The 25,444-nt window shown below is 37.2% G+C and overlaps 1 protein-coding gene across 6 annotated transcripts; it reads right to left on the bottom strand.

The window, feature by feature from the left end:
* Positions 1-8,638: 8,638 nt before the first annotated feature.
* Positions 8,639-20,808, bottom strand: zgc:153372 (uncharacterized protein LOC767695 homolog). 6 transcript variants are annotated; one of them, XR_008398232.1, is made up of 13 exons: positions 20,677-20,794; positions 20,562-20,610; positions 20,378-20,453; positions 18,112-18,239; positions 17,797-17,947; positions 16,917-17,053; positions 14,964-15,033; positions 14,780-14,861; positions 14,050-14,181; positions 12,882-13,024; positions 11,871-11,993; positions 9,802-10,094; positions 8,639-9,676 (listed from the first exon to the last, which is right to left on the bottom strand). XR_008398232.1 is itself a non-coding variant. In XM_047161379.2 (11 exons), the coding sequence occupies exons 2-11, from the start codon at positions 20,405-20,407 to the stop codon at positions 9,581-9,583; spliced, it is 1,092 nt and encodes a 363-aa protein (XP_047017335.1). In that variant the 5' UTR covers positions 20,408-20,561; positions 20,677-20,807; the 3' UTR covers positions 8,639-9,580. The 6 variants fall into 6 exon arrangements, 1 of the variants encoding a protein (XP_047017335.1); XR_001815310.3 differs by lacking the exon at positions 20,562-20,610 and having other exon boundaries at positions 20,677-20,808; XR_001815306.3 differs by lacking the exon at positions 20,562-20,610 and having other exon boundaries at positions 20,378-20,561; positions 20,677-20,807.
* Between the last annotated feature and the right edge of the window lie 4,636 nt (positions 20,809-25,444).

Raw genomic sequence — 25,444 nt, 5'->3', positions numbered from 1 at the left:
TTATGTAACTGCTCATAAATAGTGTTGCATGCAAAACACTTGATAAAGAATCAGTACAGAGTATGACTTGTCACGTTACGTTATAATGCATTATAACACCTGTTCATAAGGACATTGTAATGCACTATAACACTGTATAACAGGCTTATGTAACTGCTCATAAATAGTTAGTGTTGCATGCAAAACACTTGATAAAGAATCAGTACAGAGTATGACTTGTCATGTTACGTTATAATGCATTATGATACCTGTTCATAAGGACAGTGTAATGCACTATAACACTGCATAACAGGCTTATGTAACTGCTCATAAATAGTTAGTGTTGCATGTAAAACACTTGATAAAGAATCAGTACAGAGCACGACTTCTCACGTTAAGTTATAATGCATTATAATACCTGTTCATAAGGACATTGTAATGCACTATAACACTGCATAACAGGCTTATGTAACTGCTCATAAATAGTTAGTGTTGCATGTAAAACACTTGATAAAGAATCAATACAGAGCACGACTTCTCACATTAAGTTATAATGCATTATAACACCTGTTCATAAGGACATTGTAATGCACTATAACACCGCATAACAGGCTTATGTAACTGCTCATAAATAGTTAGTGTTGCATGTAAAACACTCGATAAAGAATGAGTACAGAGCATGACTTCTCACGTTAAATTATAATGCATTATAATACCTGTTCATAAGGACATTGTAATGCACTATAACACTGCATTGAGACATTAGTGAACTAAACCAGTTTTAAGCAACAATTTTGGAAACGTGTCCAATAAACACTGTTCATAATCAAACCGTAACACTGGAGCCTCAACAACTGTTTTTGTAATCTTTTTATGTGGAGTGTAAATTGTTACTACAGAAACCAGCTTGCCAAGTTATTGATAAACCGCAACGTGACGCCTCCTCCATCCCGAAGACTTTCCCGTCTCAGAAAATGTAGTTACTGATGCCGTTATAGAAAAGATCCAACACGTTCTGACCAATCAGAGTCCAGAATCTTCTCAAAGTACAGTAATGAAAAACGTACTATAATTGGACTCACAAATAAATGTATCCAGTAAATTTAAATCTTTATATAGGGTGTACTGTGATCACAAAACCAGGAGTTGTGTGTCTTTTATCAGCTTCTAAAAAGCAGTTCGGCTTCCTTCAGCGTCACAGAAAGGAGCGTTATATAAGACGTTATGTAAATGACAGTGTCTGCTGCCCGCTAGCACTGTGCTAAATCCACACATCAGCAGCAAAAAATCCTGACACAGACGACAATCTATCATCTCCGTTTACAGTCGTCCACTCGTCTGAAGGTCAGAATAATGTCTCTGCTCCCTCCGTTTCATTACCTTAAGGGCATTTTGATCAAAATATTACTGCTTGAAATTAATTTACTTGATGCCTACGCCTGAATTCACATTCCATATTAATAAAGGGGGGAAAAATTAAACGTAATCCACTGTAACATTAAAACATTGCATTGAAAAACTGGTGACCTAAAAGTTATTATTTATATATATAGATAGATAGATAGATAGATAGATAGATAGATATACATATAGTTACATGTATAACACTTATAATAAAAAACGAGCAAACAAGACTTCATAATAAGAGGTTACATTACAATGCATTATAATATATGTTCATGAGAGGACTGGGACCACTAATGTAAGAACTAATATTAAATAAATAAATAAATAAATAAAACCATAAAAATGAATGAATGTAATATTTTCATCATGGTCAATTGAGTCAAACAGAGGGAAGGCTACTTTGAAGAAACTAAAATCTGATATTTAATACATACCGATTAAAATCGGTGTCCATGGTGTAGAATAGTAACTCCATGCCATATTAATAATATACTAGTTATTAATAATATACTGAATGTGTTATTATATTTGGTTGTGCGCATGCGAAAGTGAGTGAACGAAGAAACAATTTCCAATGTGCATGCAATCCTGTGACGCATGATTTTACGATCATTAATTGAAATATAGTCGAGGGCAAAAGTCTGTACACCCTTCAAAGAAAACGGAGTAGATAAAAGAATTCAATTTATACTAAGAAGACATTTTGCGTGTTATTAGGTTTGACCGATTGCTTCGTAAGTTTAAAGAGTCAAATGGAGTATTTTAAGATAGATATTAATATTTTTTTAAAAAACAAACAAACAAACAACAACAACAACAACAAAAAAAAAAAAAAAAAAAAAAAAAACGGTGTAAAATGGCGTGCGTTTACTTTGCCAAGTGTCCACCGGAAAAAAATTCAACCTTGGATCAATGTTTGAAAAATTAAATAAATAAAAACAATCGCGTAAAAGGGTTAAAAAAAAAAGGGGGGGGGAAATTTCTTCTAAACAAAACAAAACTGTTTTGTTGTTTTTGATAAAGAAAAAAAATGTCTTGTAACAAGCTGATGCTTTTTTTCCCCCAGTACTGTATATCTGCCTTCTTTCACGTCTTTCTTTCTATTTTTCTTGATTCTGCTGATTATGTTTTCACACCAACACTTCCTTTTTCTTTTATTTAAGCCTTATATACAAATCCATTTTCCTTACCTCTACACCTGTCAACACTAGCCAGGTTGAAACGGTAAACCACGCAGCGCTATACAGCATGGCACCACGGCGCTGTAGAATTCTTCATTCTGATTGGTTGATTCATTTCATAAAACAGCAGCTCGTTCTCATACGTTCTCATCGTGTCCGTAGTAACAACCCACACGAGGACTTGTATGTAAACATGCTGATGTGGTGCACTTTTCTGTGAGGACATGGGAGGAGTCAATGTAACATTTTTTGGAAGGAGTCTCCAGTGTTACAATTTCAGTCAAGTTGAAATCTTTACATCCTGGACATGGGACAGAGGAGTTTAAACTCTGTGGTTTCTCGGTAACACGACAAGCTGTGTTTTTGGTTTCATGAACTCGAAAAGAAAGAGAATATTAGCTGCTATAACATACGTGAGAACAGGAACCTACTTGTTTTATGGACGTTCCACAACATTACATTGAAGAATAACTGGATAAAATTGAAAGATAACGTCATGTCTTTCTGTAATAAATCAACTGTAATCATTGGCTTATTGCCAAATTACTGGAACGTGCAGTTACAGGAAAATAATCAAACTTTCTAGATTTTTTTTTTCTTCTAGAATTGCAAACCCCGAGTGTTTCATTCCTTACTTATACTTTCCCTGAAGTAAGTGCGTTCAAATATTTAGTGCACGTTTTACATCAGCTTTAATTAGAGGTCCAGCATGGAGTGTGGAAATGTGATGATGTCGGTACATCACTAAAGGCTGTCCTGTCAGTCTCGAACAAAGGATAAGGGACGATTTTAAGCCCATTATCAGTGACAAGTAAAGACTGCGTTCGAGAGCATCCGGAATTGTTTGTTTTTGTTGTTGTTTTTTTTACAATGCGCTTTGCCTTTAGCGCAAAAAAAAAATTTCATTAAATTCAAAAATTACAACAGGAACCCTTTCGACGATTTATGCACAATTCAACACAGTCAGTACAACTACGATGATCTATTAGCTTCTAAATAATCAATCCCCCTTAAAAGGAAAGATGTATTTAAGTAGGTGAAATCACCCAAATCAGCTAATTCCTCTAAAGCCAAATTCCATTCTTTTCTTTTTTTTTTCTTTTTTTTTTGCCCGAGAGATCAAAGCGTCTGAGCTTTTTAACATAACTTTGAATATGCTTTTAGCTTAACAGCGCGGCACAATTTAGATCTCTTTCTTCATGGATCTGTTCGCTGATATTTTCGAGCCTTTTGTTGTCTGTGAAATCGATGAATACGGACTTAAAAAAAAAAAAGAAAGAAAGAAAGAAAAAAAAAAAAAAAGAAGAAAGGGCATTGTGATTCCACAAAGCGTTCCCTCAATAACCACAGGGCTAATCTCCTTGCCTGATTCGGTATTAATAACCTTTTAATTAAAGCTGAGAGCGACGCTGAACAAGGACTAAGCCGCCGCATGCTTGGTAGTACGAAGAATCGATACGAGGCATCAATAGGGACGTGGAAAAGACAAAAATGTTCGCTTAAAGCCGATCAAAAGCGATCACGTCAATATTCACGCCTCGCTTCAGCAGTAATAGCTACAAAACGCCATACATTATTTATTCGTCCCTGCTCAATAAATAATCAACGCAATGGAACAGGGGCGTTTCGCGTAGAGTTTGTGTCGTCTTGTAAAACTGATGTAAAAACCAGATAGCTGTGTACTCGTCCCCAAATAAACATCGTAAATCAGACGCGACCGGAAGCGTAGCGGATGTGTGCCGAAGCTGCGGCCGGGCTTTTCAAACAGTCGGGTAAGTCAAGCTGCTCGTCTCTCCTCAGCTTGTCTTTGGCATGCAGGGGTCGTGACCTGGTCATGAATCGCTTCAATCAGCTCCCTGCTCGGACGAAAACGGGAGCAGAGGGGAGGATTGGGTAACGGCGAAGGCTTTTGATCTCGCACGGTCAGCCAAGCAGCTCACGGAAGAGATTCCTCGTGTTTGTGGAACAGGTTCGCCTCGGTGGGGGGAGGAGCCCGGGGCAGGTCAAGAGCACCGGTTCATTTTTCCTCCTCGCTGAATCCACACTCCCTTTTTTTTTTTTTTTTTTTTTCTTCCCCCAAGGCTCTTTGCACTCCTCGAGATCCGCAGCTGCCTGGAGAAAAACCGGGCTCTGCTACGTAAAAATTTAATTCCTCACACACTGCATGCGAGTTTTTATTTTATTTTTTTATTTTTTTTTTTTTAAAAATCTGATTCAACTGTAAAGTCGCAAACTTCTTTCAGTGAACTTCTTCTTAATCACGTAAAAAGTGATTCATTTTAGTGTGCATTTTAGTTTTTTTTTATTTATAACACGTTAGAACATGTTATTGATTAATAAGTGTGACTATGTACAGTACATGAGTATATATATGTGTGTGTGTATATATATATATATATATTAGATATATATATATACACACACACACACATATATATACTATGTTATATATGTATATACTATAGATATATATCTATATCTATATAGATATAGATTTTATCGCATGAATCTTCATGTTCCTGCCTGAAATTAGTATCCAAGTTACCACAAACAAACACTTTCCATTCCACCGATTGTTTCTTTCCCCACACAGTTTTCACCGTATGATTATCTCTCCATCAAAGGTGATATTTTATCCCTTATCCAAAGGAAACAACGTAAATCACGGGTTGGAATCCGAACAATGCGGTCTGCGACACTTTGTCTTGTTTCAGCTTGCTCACGTTGCGTTCTGTATATTGTATTCGTATCGTACTTATTTACTTCTACTTATAATCATTGTCGATTTAAGTTGGTGTGATACTCTCGTGCTGGGCGTGTGTTTCGTATACATGTAAAACATGTCAACGAGAAAAACATGAATATATATATATATATATATATATATATATATATATATATATATATATATATATATATATATATATATATATATATAGTTATATGATGTGTCTTATGATGTTAGGGGTTAGCAATTTACCTGAAACTCACCACAAACAGGCACATGATAAATAAACCTTTTCAAACAAAGATGAAAATACTGATGAGGGTTCGAGTTCAAATCCAAGTCGATGGTGTATATCGTGTAGACAGCGGGCTTCAGAAGTCTAGTGAAAATGCTTGAACTTTGCATTCTTTTTCTAATTTAACACAACATTTGACGTTGCCGATTATATTATCAGCAACACTGACTACGTTCACACGGACGGCGGTAATCTAATCGTTGACCTTATTCTGAATAAGACGATATTCTGATTAAGGTGTTTACATGAGTCGCTTTTAGAATATTCCTTTCATGTTCCGGTTTTACGTGTTATAGAAAATATTTAGATTAACGGCACACGTCATTCATGTGACCGCGCCACGCCGTCCGACGTCCCCTCCAGAATTTCACGTATTGACATACAGTTGGTCTTGGTTCGGTTAATTATTACTCGTGCTGAACGTGCAAACAGACGACTGATTGAAGCCGTGGGCTGCGTCCCAAACCACGTACTTGCCTACTACACAGTAGCCTAAACACGTGAATTTCTCCTACTAATAGCGGGTAAGTACGCGGTTTGGGACGCAGCCGTGCTCTCTCGTTTGCCGTCAAACGGTCGAGCGCTGCCGTGTGTGTACGTGTCCTGTCGCAGAATGCGGTGAAAACTCCCACACGACGTTAATAGTGTGATTAAGGTGTGTACGTGTCTGTAACGCACGTCGATAACGCGACTAAAACGGGAATACTCCACACGTCTTAATTCCGTCTGTGTTTACTTCGAGTACGACTTTAATCGGATTAAGGTCATCGATAATCTCTGTTTACATGCTAGTGTCTTAATCAGAGTATCGTCTTAATCGGGTTATCTTATAGGTGTTTCACTCCTCCATAATGCTCTCCTTAATTCAGCCATGGCCTATTCCCACCCACCAGTCAGTTCTCCCCATCACACGACGGCTACCAGCCGAGGAGGGTGAAGGCGTAAATCACGTGCTTCCTACGAGACATATGAAGCCGTCCAGCTGCATTATTTCATATATGCTGTATAACAGGGCAATGAAATGCTATCCGCCCTCGTCCGCATACATGAATCCTCAGACGCCCAGGATTGGCCAAAGATTGACAATGGAGTGAGAGTACGAGTATGACCTGCCCACTTTCGCTCTCAATTCATCGTCGGGGTTCTAACTTGCGATCTTTACACTAGGGCTAAAACCTCTAAATGAAAAACCGAAAAAGAAGGAGTAACGACTAAATAAATCCCAGACTGTCAGTGAGGTCTGACTTTTGCACGCCACTCTAGTGCATATATCAGTACCTGTTGTGTTGCTCTAAAAATAGACATGATCTGCCTGAGAAAATCCAGCAGTGAGCTAAAAATCCCTGCTTAAAATCCACCGAAAGCGTGCAGTTTCACTTCGCTGTAACCCGATGCACGAACGAGCAAGGAAAACTCATGTAATGTTGATACTCGCACACGGGCTTTTTCAACTGAATGTTACCGTTCTATTCCCAGTGTCTCCTGACGCTACATGCTTTCCAGCTCTGGGTATTGACAGTGCATTAAGTGGCTGAAAGTAATGGGACGCGATTTGGGCGAGCTCCAAAATGAGGCACTTTGAGAGAGAGAGAGAGAGAGAGAGAGAGAGAGAGAACGAGAGAGAGAGAGAGAGAGAGGTGAAATGAGGACAATGCGAGTCATTCCTCAGAGCTCTGTTTACATTCACGCCACACCTGCTTCCTCCACTGAGCTGGGGATATCACACACACATAGACACACACACACACACACACACACACATACACAATTGTCTTAGTATCCTTATGAGGACCTTCCACTGATACAAATATTTTTACTTTTAGTATCGTTCTTCGTTTTCGTCTTCAAAACCGTCTTCATGGGGACTAGAAGAACGTCCCCACATGGACAAAACTGTCTGATATTCCTATCCTTGTGGGGACATTTGGTTCCTATCAAGATATGAAAACCCACACACACACACACACACACACACACACGGACACACCACTCCCTCTCCGGACCCATAGGACCGGGCAGGGATGTTTTTTTCTTTCTTTCTCATTTCTGCAAGCAAGGCAATCTTTTGTTCGGCTCATACGAGGCCCTATTTAAACCCAGCCATAAAGCTCTGGGGAAAAAATAAATAACACGCTGAACTTATATGATCCAGTTGGCAGATAAGTAGAATTTGTAATTTTCCGTCGCAAATGTGCCTAAGCCATGCCTCGGTGCGTAATCTCGAACACATCGGCGCTACACAGCACACACACACACACCGCACGCCGGATGAATTATCCATACGTTGTTAAACGTCTATCACGTGTTTCTTCGATAGACGTTCTTCGTTATCTTGAATGAAGCAAATCCTCACCTTTCTATAAGACTATGTTCATCAAAGAGTTGTACACTTTAGGGTCTGGTGATCGAGTGGAGTGACTTAAATCACCTTTTTCATTCATTTTCTTTATACTTGACTGCACACTTCAGGATATAAGGTTCTAGAGTTCATCATAATACTCTAACAGATGGAAGAACTAGCTTTCCAATTACAGAACTTTAGTGCCATCTAGAGACAATAATAATATTAATAACAATTATTATTATTATTATTATTATTATTATATTAAAAAATTATGGAACTGCATTTGTGCGATTAAATATATAAACAGGGAATTATACATGAAATAATAGTCTATGTAAAGACTGTGTGTAAAGCTGTATGGTGTAAAAAAAAATCTGGCTGTAAATTTTTACAGTAAAGTTCTGTAAAAATGTACAGTAAACAACTATGGAACATATTTAAAGTACTGTAATCTCTTACGCGGTATAAAATAACACACAATCCAGTACATTTCCTCATTCAGCTGATGATTTAAAAAAAAAAAAAAAAAAAAAAATTAAAAAAAGAAGAAGAAGAAGAAGAAGAAGAAAAAGAAAAACTTACAATTGTTGCAGGAGACCCTTAAACTTCAGCTGAGTCGTGTCCTGTACTTCACTTTTAATATGTTTTATTTTTGTTTACTGTCAATTCTTGTAGTGTAAGACAACGTAGTGTAAGATTTACAGTGACTTTGTTGTTGTTGTTTATTTGTTTTTGTTTTTTTTTACAGTGTAAGATCATTTAACAATTCAAGAATACCATAACATGTTTAATAACCACACATGGACTGTTTTTATTTTAACACTGCGCCATACAGAATTTCACATCCTGCTCCTTTTATTAAAAAACCTGCTTCTAAACAACAACAACAACAACAACAACAACATTGTACTGGATCAAGTGCTATTTGAATAACAGCAGCACTTGCTGAATAATGTTTTTCTTTACTTGAATTTTGTTAACTTGGACCCAATTTACAGCGATGAATATTAATGCAATAATTACAACTAAGATTATTCACGCAGCAACATATTAGCCATATACTACACTCCTATTAGATCAGGGATTCCCAAACTAGGGTCACGACCCCACGTGCTGTCCTTTGATTTACAAATGGAGTCAATCACCTTTCTTTCATTTATATATTTTCATATATTGAAAGTTATTATACATATTTAAATGTATATATATTTTGAAAGTTACTGGGCATCGCATTCAATCAAAGCCACATTTAAATGAAGCATGCGCATGCTGTTTTAGTTTTGTTTTTGTTTTTTTTTCCACTATCCCTATGCTCATCATTCACATACGACTTCGACAAAAACGGACACATATCCCCCATCCGTCTACCTCAACTGAATAAACCGGTGTCGTATCTCGAATACTTATGTACTATTCTAGACCATTATTGAGTATTAACATTAACCACTTTTCCTATTGCGACGTCATTCTAATATACAAAAATCATTTGCAGTCAAATATCACAACGAAAAAAACAAAACGAAACAAAACAAACAAAAAAAAAAAACATACAAAGGCTTCAGTTTTGTACTTTGGAATCCAATGTGTTTCTGTTCGATGTAGAGCCTTTAATCCCACTGTGAACAAACACGATGCGCTTTCCCTCATTACTCACGGCTTCCGGCCGCGACGCCCGTCTTAGAGCACTGCTTCACACAGGATCCCAGTCTGTCTGCCAGCAGGAACGGGCTCAGGTGGCAGTACTACAAAGAACGGTAGGCTGTTTACATTATCACTATTATTCGATCACAATTAAGTCAAATATTAATATTTCTCACGATATAATATAATAGCTGATCTGTACTGGTGATCATGGTCTTTTACTTACCTGCCTTGAAAGAGTTTTTGGTGTGGTTTTAAACTGGTTTAAATCCTGTTTTACTGACCGTTCCCGGTTTATTTCTGCGCATGGTTACAGGTCTGACACTAGCTCTGTGCTCACTGGTGTTCCTCAGGGATCAGTATTAGGCCCTTTACGATTCAATATTCATTCATCTGCACTCGGGCATCCGCCGCCATCGCTCGGCCTCCGTCATCACTTCTATGCTGACGATACCCAAATCTACATTCCCTCACAATCTGGTGAAAACCTCGATGTTTCTTTTCTTTCGGACTGTATTCCTGAGATAAAAACATCAACGGAGAATCATTTCCTCTGCCTGTATAGTGGTACTGTATAACTGAAGCAATGCTTATAGATTCCTGTCATCAAATTCTCAAAGCTGGTTTATTGTGTCTGTTCGTTGATGGCTCTGTTTTGACACAAAAAAATCACAAAATCCTGTATGGACTGTATAAGAGTTGCCGATGATCCGTCAGTAGTGCCAATATGGGAACGCGGACGGGACGTTTCCGATCTCCGAGTAGGAAAAATCCATTTAAATGCACTCGAAAAGTGGGACGTTCTCAAGAGCCGCCATTTTTCTGAGTTGGAACTCAGAGTGTTTTGTGCCTTTCAGGTAGATTTACAATTGTGTACTGTTTGTGGGGGTGTAGCGTCCATCTACTGTTCAGTTCAGACGAAAAACGTGTAGCCCACAGCACGCACCTTACTACAGTGAATGATTTATCCGTCTTTAAAATGCATTTCAAACGAATCTCACTCTTTTCGTAAAATAAGAACATACAAAAACGTGGTTGTTTGATGTACATTATATGCCAGGCTTATTAGCAGATTAGCAGTGGAAGCTAGCTGTACTGGCTAAATACACTTTTTTAAACGGACTACACTTTCAGGAAGCAGTTTTGGAGAACAAACTTGTCTATGAAAGACGGAATGTGAAAACGGTCTGGATGTGACAAGGGGAAAATCTTTTATCGTTTACACTTTATTGTTTAGCATTTTATAACTCTGATTTAAACAAATCTGAATCGGATTCAATCAAATTGAAGGTTTCAAACTGTTTCCGTATATGCAATCCCACACACCTCCTCACCAACCAATCAGCTTTCGCCTGATGCTTAGCCCTGACGCATACAAGACTTGTAGCTAGCATGCTGGAGGACTGCACGCTAGCATGTCTCTGCTTCTCTGGTTGCCATACTTAATCATGATCCCCCTCTCTGCGTCGCCGCACCAACACGCCTTAACACAGAAGTATAAATTGGCCTTAACTACTACTACTACTACTACTACTACTACTACTACTACTATCTCTCTACTTTAGTTTTTTGGGGGTTTTTTTAACTAGATATTTTCTTGCTCTTACTCAAGTAGATAAGTAAATTTTTACTTGAGTATTTTTATCTTAGTAATGGCACTTTTTCCAGAGTAAGTCATTTTGAAACTCTAACCCCCTCTGACGTTAAGTATAAGTATACGCTGCTGTTATTATTATTATTATTATTATTATTATTATTATTATGAAAAAGCTCATGTTTTTATGACGTTTCAACGCTAAAAATCCTACATCTAGTTTTCGTTAACGGATGCTTTTAACTTAACCATCGGTAACGATAACAAACCAGTCGAATTATTTATTAAAGATTTATTTCATAAGTTAATATTTAATTATTTAATAAACCGAGATTGGGAATTTGCTATTTTAAAAAAAAAAAAAAAACATTACAAAAATACAATTTTTCAGCAACAAAACTATAACGAAGTGCATTTATAGAGCACTCGCATGTAACGTTTATCTCGGGGAAAAAACAAACAAACGTTAAAACCTACTTGTACAGACAATTGTCCGGACGTAAGATGATATCGACTACGCAATTTTTAACCGAAGGAAGCGATTATCAAAATCATCGACAGCGCTACATAATCCCATGACATTCTCCACGAAATCATGTTGGTCTGTCGTTTTATAAGAGCATCCATTGTAAGAGCAACGTTTTGAGGACATTTTGACCTTGTCCACCTGAGGTAATAAAATATGCCGATGTGTGTTTTACCTGCCGAGCGGAACCGAGGCTAGGATCACGCTCGTCTTTCGTCTGGACGATGAAGTCTGGCGAGAAACGTGTGTGCCGGAGGATAGCTGCCGTCTCTGCGTCCACCTCCACGGGCACATTTACCTGCGTGGAAACAGAAACAGCAGCACAGCGGTGAAGCTGAACACGCGCTCGCCGCTGAGAGAAACTGAGTGAGGGTAGATGGTCTGGCTTATTTGTACCAGTCAGGGCTAAAAGTGTAACTTCACATCTTTTTACAGTTATAAACACCAGAATGTCTTCAGGGCCGAGGACTTGTGCTTTGTGGTTTTTCAGCCGCGAGCTCCATATGGAGGCTGGTGAGGGAACGCGTTTCTAGCTGCTATAACATGTACAGTAAGTGATAACAGGAACTAACTTGTTATGTGGACGTTCCACAACATTAAACATAACTAGAAACGAATAAAACATGTGATGTGTCTTTCTTTAATAAAGAAAAAATTTATCATTGTTGGCAAGTTGCTGTGGCGTAAGACCAATAAAACATTTGTAAACTGCTCAAACGTGTTGTGGGAACGGTAACGCTGCTTTTAATCGCTTTGTGATGATTTTCCAATAACAGCATGCCCCAAAGTGGTTTATTCGGTACATACCGTCTATTAGTCCTGTTCTCATGCACGTACAGTACAGGAAATAAGCGATAGTCAGTTTTGGTTTATTTTCCCTGCAATGTTTTCACTTTGTACGTGTAAACGAGGAATTTTCACACGGACGTGCCACAAGGATCTGTTCTAGGTCGCTTCCTGTTTCCTCATATACAGTATGCTGTACTTACTAAACTATTCATAAATTTATCCGCATCTCCTATACTTTTACTCTTTAAAGCCCAAAACAAATAATACAGTAGGAATACACAAATACCTGGGTGTCATGATCAACATCGGAATAACACAGTAATACAGTTGATAAAACCCGATTCTTATACTGAAAGTGACATGCACACATACAAACACACACGTACGTGTAAAATACCTTAAAGGAGCTCGAGGCATCCAGCTCAAAATACTCGGCACAGTCCGGAACCGTCCCCTTGTACGTGACCAGTGCTTTGGTTTGAATGGACTGTTGGGGCAATTTAAAGGCACGGTAGGTCCCTGAGGCATATTTAATATCACCTAAGGAAAAAAACAAAGATGTAAAAGGTATTACAAGAGACGTGTTCCGGTTGGAGAAGAAACAAACAATGGTTCATGATTAAATAAAGCTTTTAATCGGAAATACGAGAGCGTATACGGTATAAAAACCTATCGATTTCGGAAAGGAAAAAGGAGTTACGCTTGTTCAAAATTAAGATGGAACAATATCCAAACAAATCACAACGACAAGCGTGAATCCCGTAAATTTACATTTATTATCAATCAAAGCATTTCATGGAGAGAAAAAACAATACAAAAAAAAAAAAAATTTCTATCTGTAGCACAGCATTTAAAATGATTTAAATTGAACACGGTTATAAAATAAAACTTACAAGAACATCTCGGAAACATAGTGCCGGATTCGGTTTCTACACAGACGTGTGAGGTCTGGAGACTACAGCGCCCCTCAAGGGACATGGTGATGGAAAAAAAATACGAGATGGAAGGAAAAATTGATATTTAATTTTTTTTTTTTTTTTTTTTTTTGCGTTCGCTCGCAAAACTATTGCGTTCCCCAGATAAATTTCACGTTTGCTCACAATTAAAAAAAATATATTTTTCTTGGCATTTTCTCACAAAAATTTTGCGTCCTGCCATCGCCGAGTGCGTACGACGAGTACTTCCGGTTTAATTTCTGGCTACAGCTAGGCAGTGGGTCAGGTATAACACGCTCACAATGTAGCGGTTCATAGAGTTTTATTATCAGCTTGGTTAGCTCAAACATCATTGCGAGAGAACAAAAAACATTGGGAGAGGACGCAAAATTTCTCGGGAATGCAAACGTTTTGCAAACACAAAAGTATTGAAATATAAATTTTCCTTCCGCGTCCCCTTGGGGGCGCCGTAGAAAACCAATTTAGGTAGTATGCGCGCATAACTCAACTCTGAATACCCAGAAATATCAGAAATATTCACTTCTTTGATTTGTCTTTGGTTTGTCATGACGTCGATACAAGTTTCTGGGTAGTTTACGAGAACAACCCTGACCAATCACGGAGCTCGACCTGCTTTCGTTCGGAGCTCTGGGTTGTGTACTTCAATACGACTAGCTGCGACCAGACGAGGCGTGCTGAAGCCCAGTTCCTTCATGATGGAGATGAAATCATGCCAGTAGAGGGCGCCGCCCATTCCTTCACCTGCCACAGAAAAGTATTCGGTGTACACACACAGCATAATCTTCCAAAAGCTTCTTCACCAGAAAGGAAAAGGGGAATGTGATGGAAAGGTTGAATATGTAACCTAGGACAACGTGATCGTCTGTAAGCTCATACGAGACCTTATATGAAAAGTTCTGAGGGAAAATGAAACCATACATACTGTATATTATCCACCTGATGAATATGTGAAGTGGACTTGTCATATGTTCTTAAATACAGAATATCCATCACCTCGATATGTTACACACCGAGCACATTTTTTATTTATTCGTTTTGAATTTATTTAACACCCAAATGATTTCTCTAAGGGTGCAATTATTAATAAGCACCAAGTTTCTCTTCAGCAAATCTGTGTGTTATTCACGCTGCTGTTATGAGAGTATAACAATTCTAAAAAGTGAGATCGCCTGTATTCATTTAATCGTCCGCGTGCTTAGGGCAGAAGGACGTAATTATACGTAATATTAGGTGGAAAAAAACAGACGGGAAACAATTCAAACCTTATTCAATTTCAACAGTCGCACTTAATGAAAAGCAAATCTTTTTCTTTTTTTCGATTGAGAGGAGAAGGTTCTACCCCAAAGCACTGGATCCAGTTTGAACGTCTCGGGGACCACCTCGCTCGCATACATATCACTGAAGTAAAGTTCACCCCCGGCCTATAGATTAAAGAGAAATCAAATATCTACCAGAAATAAAACATAACCAGGGGGAAAGAAAGAAAAAAGAGGAGCCGAAGCATCGGAGAGGAAAGACTTTACCTTGAGTACTTTGTAAGCTTCACTTAGAACGGCCCTCTTGTCTGGACAAAGACAAATCACACAGTTCGATCTGCACAGAGGAGGCGTGTTTCAGTATAAATCTGTAAACAGGTCTGATCAATTCAGTATAAATCTGTAAACAGGTCTGATCAACTCAGTATAAATCTGTAAACAGGTCTGATCAACTCAGTATAAATCTGTAAACAGGTCTGATCAATTCAGTATAAATCTGTAAACAGGTCTGATCAATTCAGTATAAATCTGTAAACAGGTCTGATCAATTCAGTTATAAATCAGTAAACAGGTCTGATCAATTCAGTATAAATCAGTAAACAGGTCTGATCAATTCAGTATAAATCAGTAAACAGGTCTGATCAATTCAGTATAAATCTGTAAACAGGTCTGATCAACTCAGTATAAATCTGTAAACAGGTCTGATCAATTCAGTTATAAATCAGTAAACAGGTCTGATCAATTCAGTTATAAATCAGTAAACAGGTCTGATCAATTCAGTTATAAATCTGTAAACAGGTCTGATCAATTCAGTATAAATCTGTAAACAGGTCTGATCAATTCAGTTATAAATCAGTAAACAGGTCTGATCAATTCAGTATAAATCTGTAAACAGGTCTGATCAATTCAGTTATAAATCAGTAAACAGGTCTGATCAACTCAGTATAAATCTGTAAACAGGTCTGATCAATTCAGTTATAAATCAGTAAACAGGTCTGATCAATTCAGTAATAAATCAGTAAACAGGTCTGATCAATTCAGTATAAATCTGTAAACAGGTCTGATCAATTCAGTATAAATCTGTAAACAGGTCTGATCAATTCAGTTATAAATCAGTAAACAGGTCTGATCAATTCAGTTATAAATCAGTAAACAGGTCTGATCAATTCAGTTATAAATCAGTAAACAGGTCTGATCAATTCAGTTATAAATCTGTAAACAGGTCTGATCAATTCAGTATAAATCTGTAAACAGGTCTGATCAATTCAGTTATAAATCAGTAAACAGGTCTGATCAATTCAGTATAAATCTGTAAACAGGTCTGATCAATTCAGTATAAATCTGTAAACAGGTCTGATCAATTCAGTTATAAATCAGTAAACAGGTCTGATCAATTCAGTATAAATCTGTAAACAGGTCTGATCAATTCAGTTATAAATCAGTAAACAGGTCTGATCAATTCAGTTATAAATCTGTAAACAGGTCTGATCAATTCAGTATAAATCTGTAAACAGGTCTGATCAATTCAGTATAAATCTGTAAACAGGTCTGATCAATTCAGTTATAAATCAGTAAACAGGTCTGATCAATTCAGTATAAATCAGTAAACAGGTCTGATCAATTCAGTATAAATCTGTAAACAGGTCTGATCAATTCAGTTATAAATCAGTAAACAGGTCTGATCAATTCAGTTATAAATCAATAAACAGGTCTGATCAATTCAGTAATAAATCTGTAAACAGGTCTGATCAATTCAGTATAAATCTGTAAACAGGTCTGATCAATTCAGTATAAATCTGTAAACAGGTCTGATCAATTCAGTAATAAATCTGTAAACAGGTCTGATCAATTCAGTTATAAATCAGTAAACAGGTCTGATCAATTCAGTAATAAATCTGTAAACAGGTCTGATCAATTCAGTATAAATCAATAAACAGGTCTGATCAATTCAGTAATAAATCAGTAAACAGGTCTGATCAATTCAGTTATAAATCAGTAAACAAGTCTGATCAATTCAGTTATAAAACCAGGTCTGATCAATGCAGTTTGGTCACAGCCAAAGTAAATTCACACATATGTTTGAAATCTACAAAACAGCACAGTTTTCTTCTAGACCTGTTTGTTTCTGTTCCACACCCTCATGAAGGTCTGATCAGAAAATTAACATCTGATGTTGATGCTCAATAAACACCAGAGCTGAACATGAATCAGATTACATACATGACTACGTCCAGAGAGTTGTCCGGTATCCCGGCATCACTGAGCCTCTCCATATATCCATGAACAAACTCAGTGTTCGGCTTGGCATAGCCAAAACGCTCCTGGTGGTATCCGATGTACTTCCTTGATGCTTGTATCTTAAAAAAAAAAAAAAAAAAAAAAAAAAAGCAAAATTAGAAGAACATGTGCATTTCCGTATTCACTCATATACTCACCAGTTCTGAGGGCCAAGTCAATGGGGTTATCATGGGGACGTTTTGGCAAGAAGACAGGACAAGAAAGATGATTAAACTGTGAGTAATAAAGTCCTTTTTTTTAACCTTAAATGTCTGATCTCTTTTTAAAACACATTTGTTTCATCGTTGTATTATTTGTTAAATCATGCTATCTGTTTTAAACCATTTTCTGATGATTTTCGCTGTATTTCTGGATTTGCCCACCAAGAATTGATGGGGAGTACAAACTTCTGCTCTAAGCTGTTAAGTATAGGTCGACTACTCTCCAATTGGCTTAGTGTATTGGAAACTCCATTATGATAATGTTTTTGATTGATATGAAAGCCACCTTATTACAACACCCGCCCCCTTATTGTTATTATTATTTATTTATTTATTTATTTATTTATTTGTATGCAAATGCCACATTGATCCAAAAATGTCCTTCATAACTTCACAAAAATGAAAATCCATAACTATGATAAATACAGACAAGAGTGTGCTCATTGCTGCTGTAATAACAGTTCTGAGCTTGATGATGATTATTGTGCAACGCTGTATGATGGATCGTTTGTATTTCACTGCATATGTGCTTTCTGCTCATTTTCTCTATATTATTTATTATAAAAGTCATCTATAGCTTGGCAATGCCATTTGTACAGTACCAGATCCTCAGTCATGTCAATGCCAGTGACACGTCCATCTTCTCCCACCAGTTTGCTGAGGACGTAGCAGTCCCGACCCGAACCGCTTCCCAAATCCAGAACCCAACATCCTTTCAGCTTCTCCGGAGCCACCAGACCACAGCCGAAGAACCTACACCAGTGACGAATCATGAGCCTTCAGAACAGATGCTGGATAGGAACTAACTTGTTTTGTGGACATTCCAGATGTTTGATTAATAAATAATTTAATAGCCAGTTAATTCCAGTGGAATATAAGAGATATATATATAAAAAAAAACTTCATATGTTCCGCACCTTTTGCAGACCTCTGGATGGATGTGTTTGAGGGCTTGTTGTACGCTCCGAGGCAGCGGCCGGGAGAAAGCAGAACAAGCAGCACTCGTCTGCAAAGCATCCGACGACTCCAGAGAGCTGTAATAACTCTACAGACACACAAAACACCTCAATGACTACGCAGAAAAAAAGGCCATGTTCATTCAAACTGAGGGGTTTACTCTGTGCTTTATTCATCAGGATTATAACTACGATCTGTTTTAGTTCATTAGAAAACCTAAAATGTGGTGCAGGAAGAAAGAAAGAAAGACAGAAAGAAAGACAGAAAGAAAGAAAGAAAGAAAGAAAGAAAAACAATACAAGCACTCTCACATCACGAAAGAAATAAAAACCATACAGACGTTCTCACTTCCCAGTGTGCAGAAGAAAGAACGAAACAAAAGAAAGAAAGAAAGAAAGAAAGAAAGAAAGAAAGAAAGAAAAACGATACAGGCGTTCTCACTTCCCAGTGTGCAGAAGAAAGAACGAAAGAAAGAAAGAAAGAAAGAAAGAAAGAAAGAAAGAAAGAAAAACAATACAAGCACTCTCACATCACGAAAGAAATAAAAACTATACAGACGTTCTCAATTCCCAGAGTGCAGAAGAAAGAAAGAAACAAAAGAAAGAAAGAAAGAAAAGAAAAACAATACAAGCTTTCTCACTTCCCAGAGTGAAGAAGAAAGAAAGAAACAAGAGAAAGAAAGAAAAACAACACAAGCTTTCTCACTCCCAAGAGTACAAAAGAAAGAAAGAAAGAAAAACAGTACAAGCATTCTCACTTCCCAGAGTGCAAAAGAAAGAAAGAAAGAAAGAAAGAAAAACAACACAAGCTTTCTCACTGCCCAGGGTGCAAAAGAAAGAAAGAAAAGAAAAACAATACAAGCTTTCTCACTTCCCAGGGTGCAAAAGAAAGAAAGAAAGAAAGAAAGAAAGAAAGAAAGAAAGAAAGAGAGAAAGAGAGAAAGAGAGAAAGAAAAGAAAAACAATACAAGCTTTCTCACTGCCCAGGGTGAAAAAGAAATAAATAAAGAAAAACAATACAAGCTTTCTCACTTCCCAGAGTGCAAAAGAAAGAAAGAAAGAAAGAAAGAAAGAAAGAAAGAAAGGAAAAACAATACAAGCTTTCTCACTTCCCAGAGTGAAGAAGAAAGAAAGAAACAAAAGAAAGAAAAACAATACAAGCTTTCTCACTCCCAAGAGTACAAAAGAAAGAAAGAAAGAAAGAAAGAAAAACAGTACAAGCTTTCTCACTTCCCAGAGTGCAAAAGAAAGAAAGAAAGAAAGAAAGAAAGAAAGAAAGAAAGAAAGAAAGAAAGAAAGAAAAACAACACAAGCTTTCTCACTGCCCAGGGTGCAAAAGAAAGAAAGAAAGAAAGAGAGAGAGAGAGAAAGAAAAGAAAAACAATACAAGCTTTCTCACTTCCCAGAGTGCAAAAGAAAGAAAGAAAGAAAGAAAGAAAGAAAGAAAGAGAGAAAGAAAGAAAGAAAAGAAAAACAATACAAGCTTTCTCACTTCCCAGAGTGCAAAAGAAAGAAAGAAAGAAAGAAAGAGAGAGAGAGAGAAAGAAAAGAAAAACAATACAAGCTTTCTCACTTCCCAGAGTGCAAAAGAAAGAAAGAAAGAAAGAAAGAAAGAAAGAAAGAAAGAAAGAGAGAAAGAAAGAAAGAAAAGAAAAACAATACAAGCTTTCTCACTTCCCAGAGTGCAAAAGAAAGAAAGAAAGAAAGAAAGAAAGAAAGAGAGAGAGAAAGAAAAGAAAAACAATACAAGCTTTCTCACTTCCCAGAGTGCAAAAGAAAGAAAGAAAGAAAGAGAGAAAGAAAGAAAGAGAGAGAGAGAGAAAGAAAAGAAAAACAATACAAGCTTTCTCACTTCCCAGAGTGCAAAAGAAAGAAAGAAAGAAAGAAAGAAAGAAAGAAAGAAAGAAAAACAACACAAGCTTTCTCACTGCCTAGGGTGCAAAAGAAAGAAAGAAAGAAAGAGAGAGAGAGAGAAAGAAAAGAAAAACAATACAAGCTTTCTCACTTCCCAGAGTGCAAAAGAAAGAAAGAAAGAAAGAAAGAAAGAGAGAAAGAAAGAAAGAAAAGAAAAACAATACAAGCTTTCTCACTTCCCAGAGTGCAAAAGAAAGAAAGAAAGAAAGAAAGAAAGAAAGAAAGAAAGAAAGAAAGAGACCAGATAAAGAAAATAAAGAATGTAAAAGACTTTAAGATGTAAATCACACACTCAGACTGGGGCAGAACTCACCTTCACACTCTCATGTATCAGAGCCGCCATGTTGATAGCAGCGCTGACTCAGCACTAAGTGTAGCTGTACAACAACCTGTAATATGAACACTACATGAACACTACACGAACACTACACGGTGCCTCGGAAAAATGAAGTGACTGATCTCCGGTTTGAACGGAAGAGAAACATTACCAGACCAACCTGCAGTAAGAAGAGACAGAGTTGGAGTTTCACTGCTGCTCTGCTCTCTCTGTAATAATCACAACAGCCTACTGCTTACTGTTCAATGTGCGATATTGTAGCTCCTACTCCTCACCTGTTTTACTGGGTCAAAATGTAGTCCACTGCACAGGGTGTATCTAATATGATTCACTAGTTATAGGCTGTTTAGTGCACTTATGTAGGGAGCTGGAAGTTGTTTGGGATCAAGGATCACTTTGTGCTATAAAACGTTTCACGTTCACTGTACTGCAATACCTCTGTCTAACACATGGTGGCGCCATGTTATCAATAAACCACACACGGGTGACAAAGTAAAGGAAAATCCAACATGTCTTAGACAAGCTTCAATGTACAGTAATTTTCGACAGGTTCTAAAAGTGAAATGAACTATTTTCCCAAAAGACATTCCCTCAGTTGGTGTTTTGTTGATGGTGGTGACGAAGGCCTTTCGTACACTATGAATTTTATTCGAAAATGAACAATCGTGTCTGACGTAAAGAATAAATCACTTTGTACTGCAGCCAGTAATGACTCAGAGCACCCCGAAGTTGATCGTTTTCCTATAGCGGCATGCTACATTTGTTTTATTTCCCTTTATACCACAGCATTTTTCATTAATTAGTGATACTTTATATCCGTTTATAGTTACATTTAATGTCCGCAAAACAATTTAAAGCCGTTCCATGACTTTCTCTTAAGGTTAATAAGACATAAAAAAAAGTCCAAAGCACAAGAAAGCACTGGAAAACTGACTGGAGGCACCGACACTGGAGACTCCTTCCATAAATGTTATATAAACATCTCCTAACAGAAAACTTCTCTGCATGATGTTTTTTTTTTTTTCTGTAGTCAATAACAGTTTTTAATCCATTTAATTTACAATTTAGATGACGGGAAGTACGATCATACAATGTCTCGTACGTTGTTACTATAGAAACGGTAACACTATGACAAGAGCGTTAATATAAAGCTGTGATTTGCCTTGCATGTGGTACTACAGTCAGAGGTGCTGTTATAGAAAATTAATCAACACCTTCCGGCCAATCAGAATCAAGAATGGCAACGTCCTTCCTTACTGCTGTGTAATACAGTCGTCAACAATGATGAGAGTTGGTTTATAAGTATAAACACAAATAGAGTGTGGCGATGCAAACAGTGTAAACAATGTACAACTAGCTATAAGCAGCAGTATTCAGTCCCTCCAGGATTTGGCGATTTTGCAATCACGGGATTGAACGCATCAAGAAATCAAGTCGCATCGCAAATTTGTAAAATAATAATCATTTTTAAAAAATGTAAAAAATAAAAAACACAGGAAAATCAAGCATTTTTGGCTGCAACAATCACAAAAAAAAAACCTTCAGTGAAATCCTGTACGGATTGAGCATTATAGTATTTTTATAACCGTAATGAACTAACTTTAGATGTGCAGCGTAAAGGAGTATTTATAACACCACTAATAGGCTGAGGTAGCTTTCAGAGTGCAGAGTGCGAGTGAAGAATAGACACTGTGTGCAATATTCAGGCTGGGCAGTATTCTCTAGTATTAGTAGTAGTATAGTTGTAGTATTCTATTTACTGTTGTGGCAAGTCCAGGTAGTTTAGTGACTATATTGGGAATTTCCAAATTTAAAAGAGCGTGTAACTGTTAAATGAGGCGTCTGTGAGTCACACTCACAGACCGCACGCACTCCTGGAGTCCGAATGAGACAGAGAAACACAATAAGGTTAGTAGGAGAATGTCTTGGCAGAGTTCTCAGAGTGTAGACTGAGCAACAGGCCTGATTCACGCTGATGAATGCAGACATTTGTGTGTGTGTGTGTGTGTGTGTGTGTGTGTGTGTGTGTGTGTGTGTGTGTGTGTGTGTGTTCTGTTGGAAGACTTTTCCCAGAGTTCAGCTTGACATTTCTCCATCCAGTCAGTTATGACCTCCCTCATGTCTTCAGTGTCCTGGGTCATAACAGTGAACTGCTCTAATCTTTAAGGATGGGCTGAGTATGACTCATTCCACCTCCCTTCAAGTAAAAGTGTAGCTGTGGGAGTTTAGAAAGACCTTTTAAACCTAATGAACACGATTCTCTGGTTTTTACACAACTAATTTGATTTTCGATTTGATTTAAAATAAAGGTTTATGTGTATAACGGTGTATTTGCTTTCTGGCCTATGAGACTAGATGTAAAAGGGAATGCAATGAGATGCGTTCCCTAAAAACAAAAGAAACAATATGTATATACCGTCCTGTATGGATCGTTCCTGGGTGGCTAGATGATATCTGATGCAACATATTTGATAACCCTGCTGAAAAAAAAACAACAACAATAGAAACCATCACAGAAATTCTAATGGTTTCCACTACAAATACCATTACAATCCATCAGCGAACCATTAAAAACATTACCATTACTGGTGATTACCAGTAGAGGCCATCATGGACCATTACAGTTTACATTAAAACCGATACAGTTCTCATTCTAACCATTAAACCATTACACATTCCGTAAGGGTTTCTAATGTGTTTTTTTTTCAGCAGGGAAAATAACCAGTGAAAGATGAACACAATCAATGAAATGGAAAATAATCACATGGGATTATCTAAATATTTAATTATGCTATGTTACATAATAATATAGCTATATGAAATAAGGCTACTACATTAGCAGACTAGCTAGGTAGCTGTCTAACTGGATTCTTAGGTGTACTTCTGGTGTACTGTACTACTGGGCTAGCATAACTAGCTTTCCTCTTGTAAAATGTGTTTTAGGACATTTCTTATGTATTTTTAATGCTCCTTGGGGAAACACCAAAATGGCAAATTAGCTTTACTAGTAATTAATAGGCTACATTACATTAAATACACTCACTAACTGAAAAATGTGTGTTTTTCTGTCAGGGCAAGATCAACTTTAGCCTTCTTCTTCTTGAGGAATGTGCTTTGCGGTATTTTTAGGGCTAGCTAAGGTATGTAGACTTAGTTTTTCCAATTAAAATGCTTAATTAATCTGACTAGGTTTTAATATGCTAAGATGCATTGATTAGGCTAATGTACTGTAAACGAGCTAGCTAGGTGGCTAACTACTTACTACTTCTTGTACAATGTATTTTACATCATTTACGTAGCATTTTTAATGACGTGGGAAAAGATCTTACTATCTAAGCTAGTGACGTGCTACGTTAATTAGGCTATCACTGGTTTATGGCTTTTTTTTTTAATGGCTCAATAAGATTAATTATAGCTTTCTTTTTCTTGAGGAATGAAGGTATTTCATAGGCAAATCGATATCCATATAACATATTGCTAGCTAAGCTAGTTAGGCATTTAATAAGTGTGGTGCTTACTTATCTTATCTAGCATTGAATTAGCTACATCACATTAATTAGCATATTACTTTAGCAAGATACTAACTGCTTTGTTATTTTTCTGCCAGGGTAAGATTAGCATTTTAAAATGCTTCTTCTCCTGGAATGGGTTTAAGGCAGTGCTAGAGCAATTTAATGACATCCGAGGAAACACCCTGCTGGCTATGCTAGTTAGGCACTTTATGAAATTAGCTCGCATGGCGGCTAATTAACTGGTTTAAACTTTTTTTTTCTGCCAGATTAATTTTAGATTCCTCTTTCTGAGGAATACGTTTTAGTTCATTACAAAAGTAATTGCATGACATTTGGAGAAAGATCTTAATGGATAAGCTATATTTGTACTAATTAGCCTAATTAGCTTAGCTAGCGGTTAATGAGTGATGTCACATTAAGATACTACATAAGCAAGAACGATAGCTAGGTTACTAAATAGCTCAAGTGTTTACTTCTTCTTCTTCTTCTTCTTGTGCAATGGGTTTAAGTCATTTCTAATGCAATTTACAGTCATATGGGAAATTACCTTGTTAGCTATGCTAGTTAGGCAGCTTTATGAAAATACTGTTGTTGTTGTTGCTTTGTTTCTGCTAGGGTCAGATTGATTTTAGATTTCTTATTCTTGGGGTCATTACTAAAGCAAGTGTATGACATTTGGGGAAAGAACTTACTGGCTAAGCTAGTTGCATATTTTTTCTAATGAGCGTAATTTGCTCAGCTAGCTGTTAATGAGTGTTGTCATATTTAAAATGAAGATATTACTTGAGTAACGTAAGTAGCTCAAGTGTTTACTTCTGCTTCTTCTTGTGGAATAGGTTTAGGTCATTTCTAACACAATTTACTGACATCTGGGGAATGATCTTGATACTGTAGCTATGCTAGTTAGGCATTTTTATGGAGATATCTCAGCTCGCTAGCTAACCAACTAGTCTTGTTGTTGTTGCTGTTGTTGTTTCTGCCAGGGTCAGATTGATTTTAGATGTATCCTTCTTGAGGTCATTACTAGAGCAATTGCACGACATATGTGGAAAGAACTTATTGGCTAAGCTAGTTATTGCTCGCGTTACATTACTGAGGATATTGCATTAGCAAGATAACTACATCGTTAATTGAATCGTTTATGTGGGTTTCTTTGATTACTTCATGTGGAATGTGTTGAGGACATTTCTTGCTAGCTAAGTGAATTAGGCATCTACATGTACAGTGGTTACGGCCCAATCCTACCATATTTGACCATTATATATTGAAGTCATATAAGTGGGGGAGAAAAAAAAAAAAAATCAGAGCACAACAACAGACTTAACAGAGTTAGACAGCTGAGAACCGAGGCTTTGTCATCTGACTCAGTGGCTCTTTGTATTTTTTTTTCTTCTTCTTTTTACTAATCCACTGCAGGTCTGGACTTCAAAGCTGACATTTTCAGTGGCTTTTTTGGTGTCTGTCTCTTTGGACAAAGTGAACGGTTGTCAAGATCCCAGAGCTTGACCTCGGGCCCGTGCTCAGCCCTAGT

Source organism: Ictalurus punctatus, chromosome 17, assembly GCF_001660625.3.
Source record: "Ictalurus punctatus breed USDA103 chromosome 17, Coco_2.0, whole genome shotgun sequence".
NCBI lineage: Eukaryota > Metazoa > Chordata > Actinopteri > Siluriformes > Ictaluridae > Ictalurus > Ictalurus punctatus.
This window is presented reverse-complemented; position numbering and strand designations above follow the sequence as displayed.

Bases quoted from the DNA above. Each gene is read 5' to 3' on its own strand.
- zgc:153372 (XM_047161379.2), bottom strand. From the start codon at position 20,407: ATGGCGGCTCTGATACATGAGAGTGTGAAG. The intron at 15,034-16,916 runs GTATGTAATCTG...TCCTCTGTGCAG, and splicing joins AACTCTCTGGACGTAGTCAT to ATCGAACTGTGTGATTTGTC. The intron at 14,182-14,779 runs GTAGAACCTTCT...TTTCTGTGGCAG, and splicing joins ACTGGATCCAGTGCTTTGGG to GTGAAGGAATGGGCGGCGCC.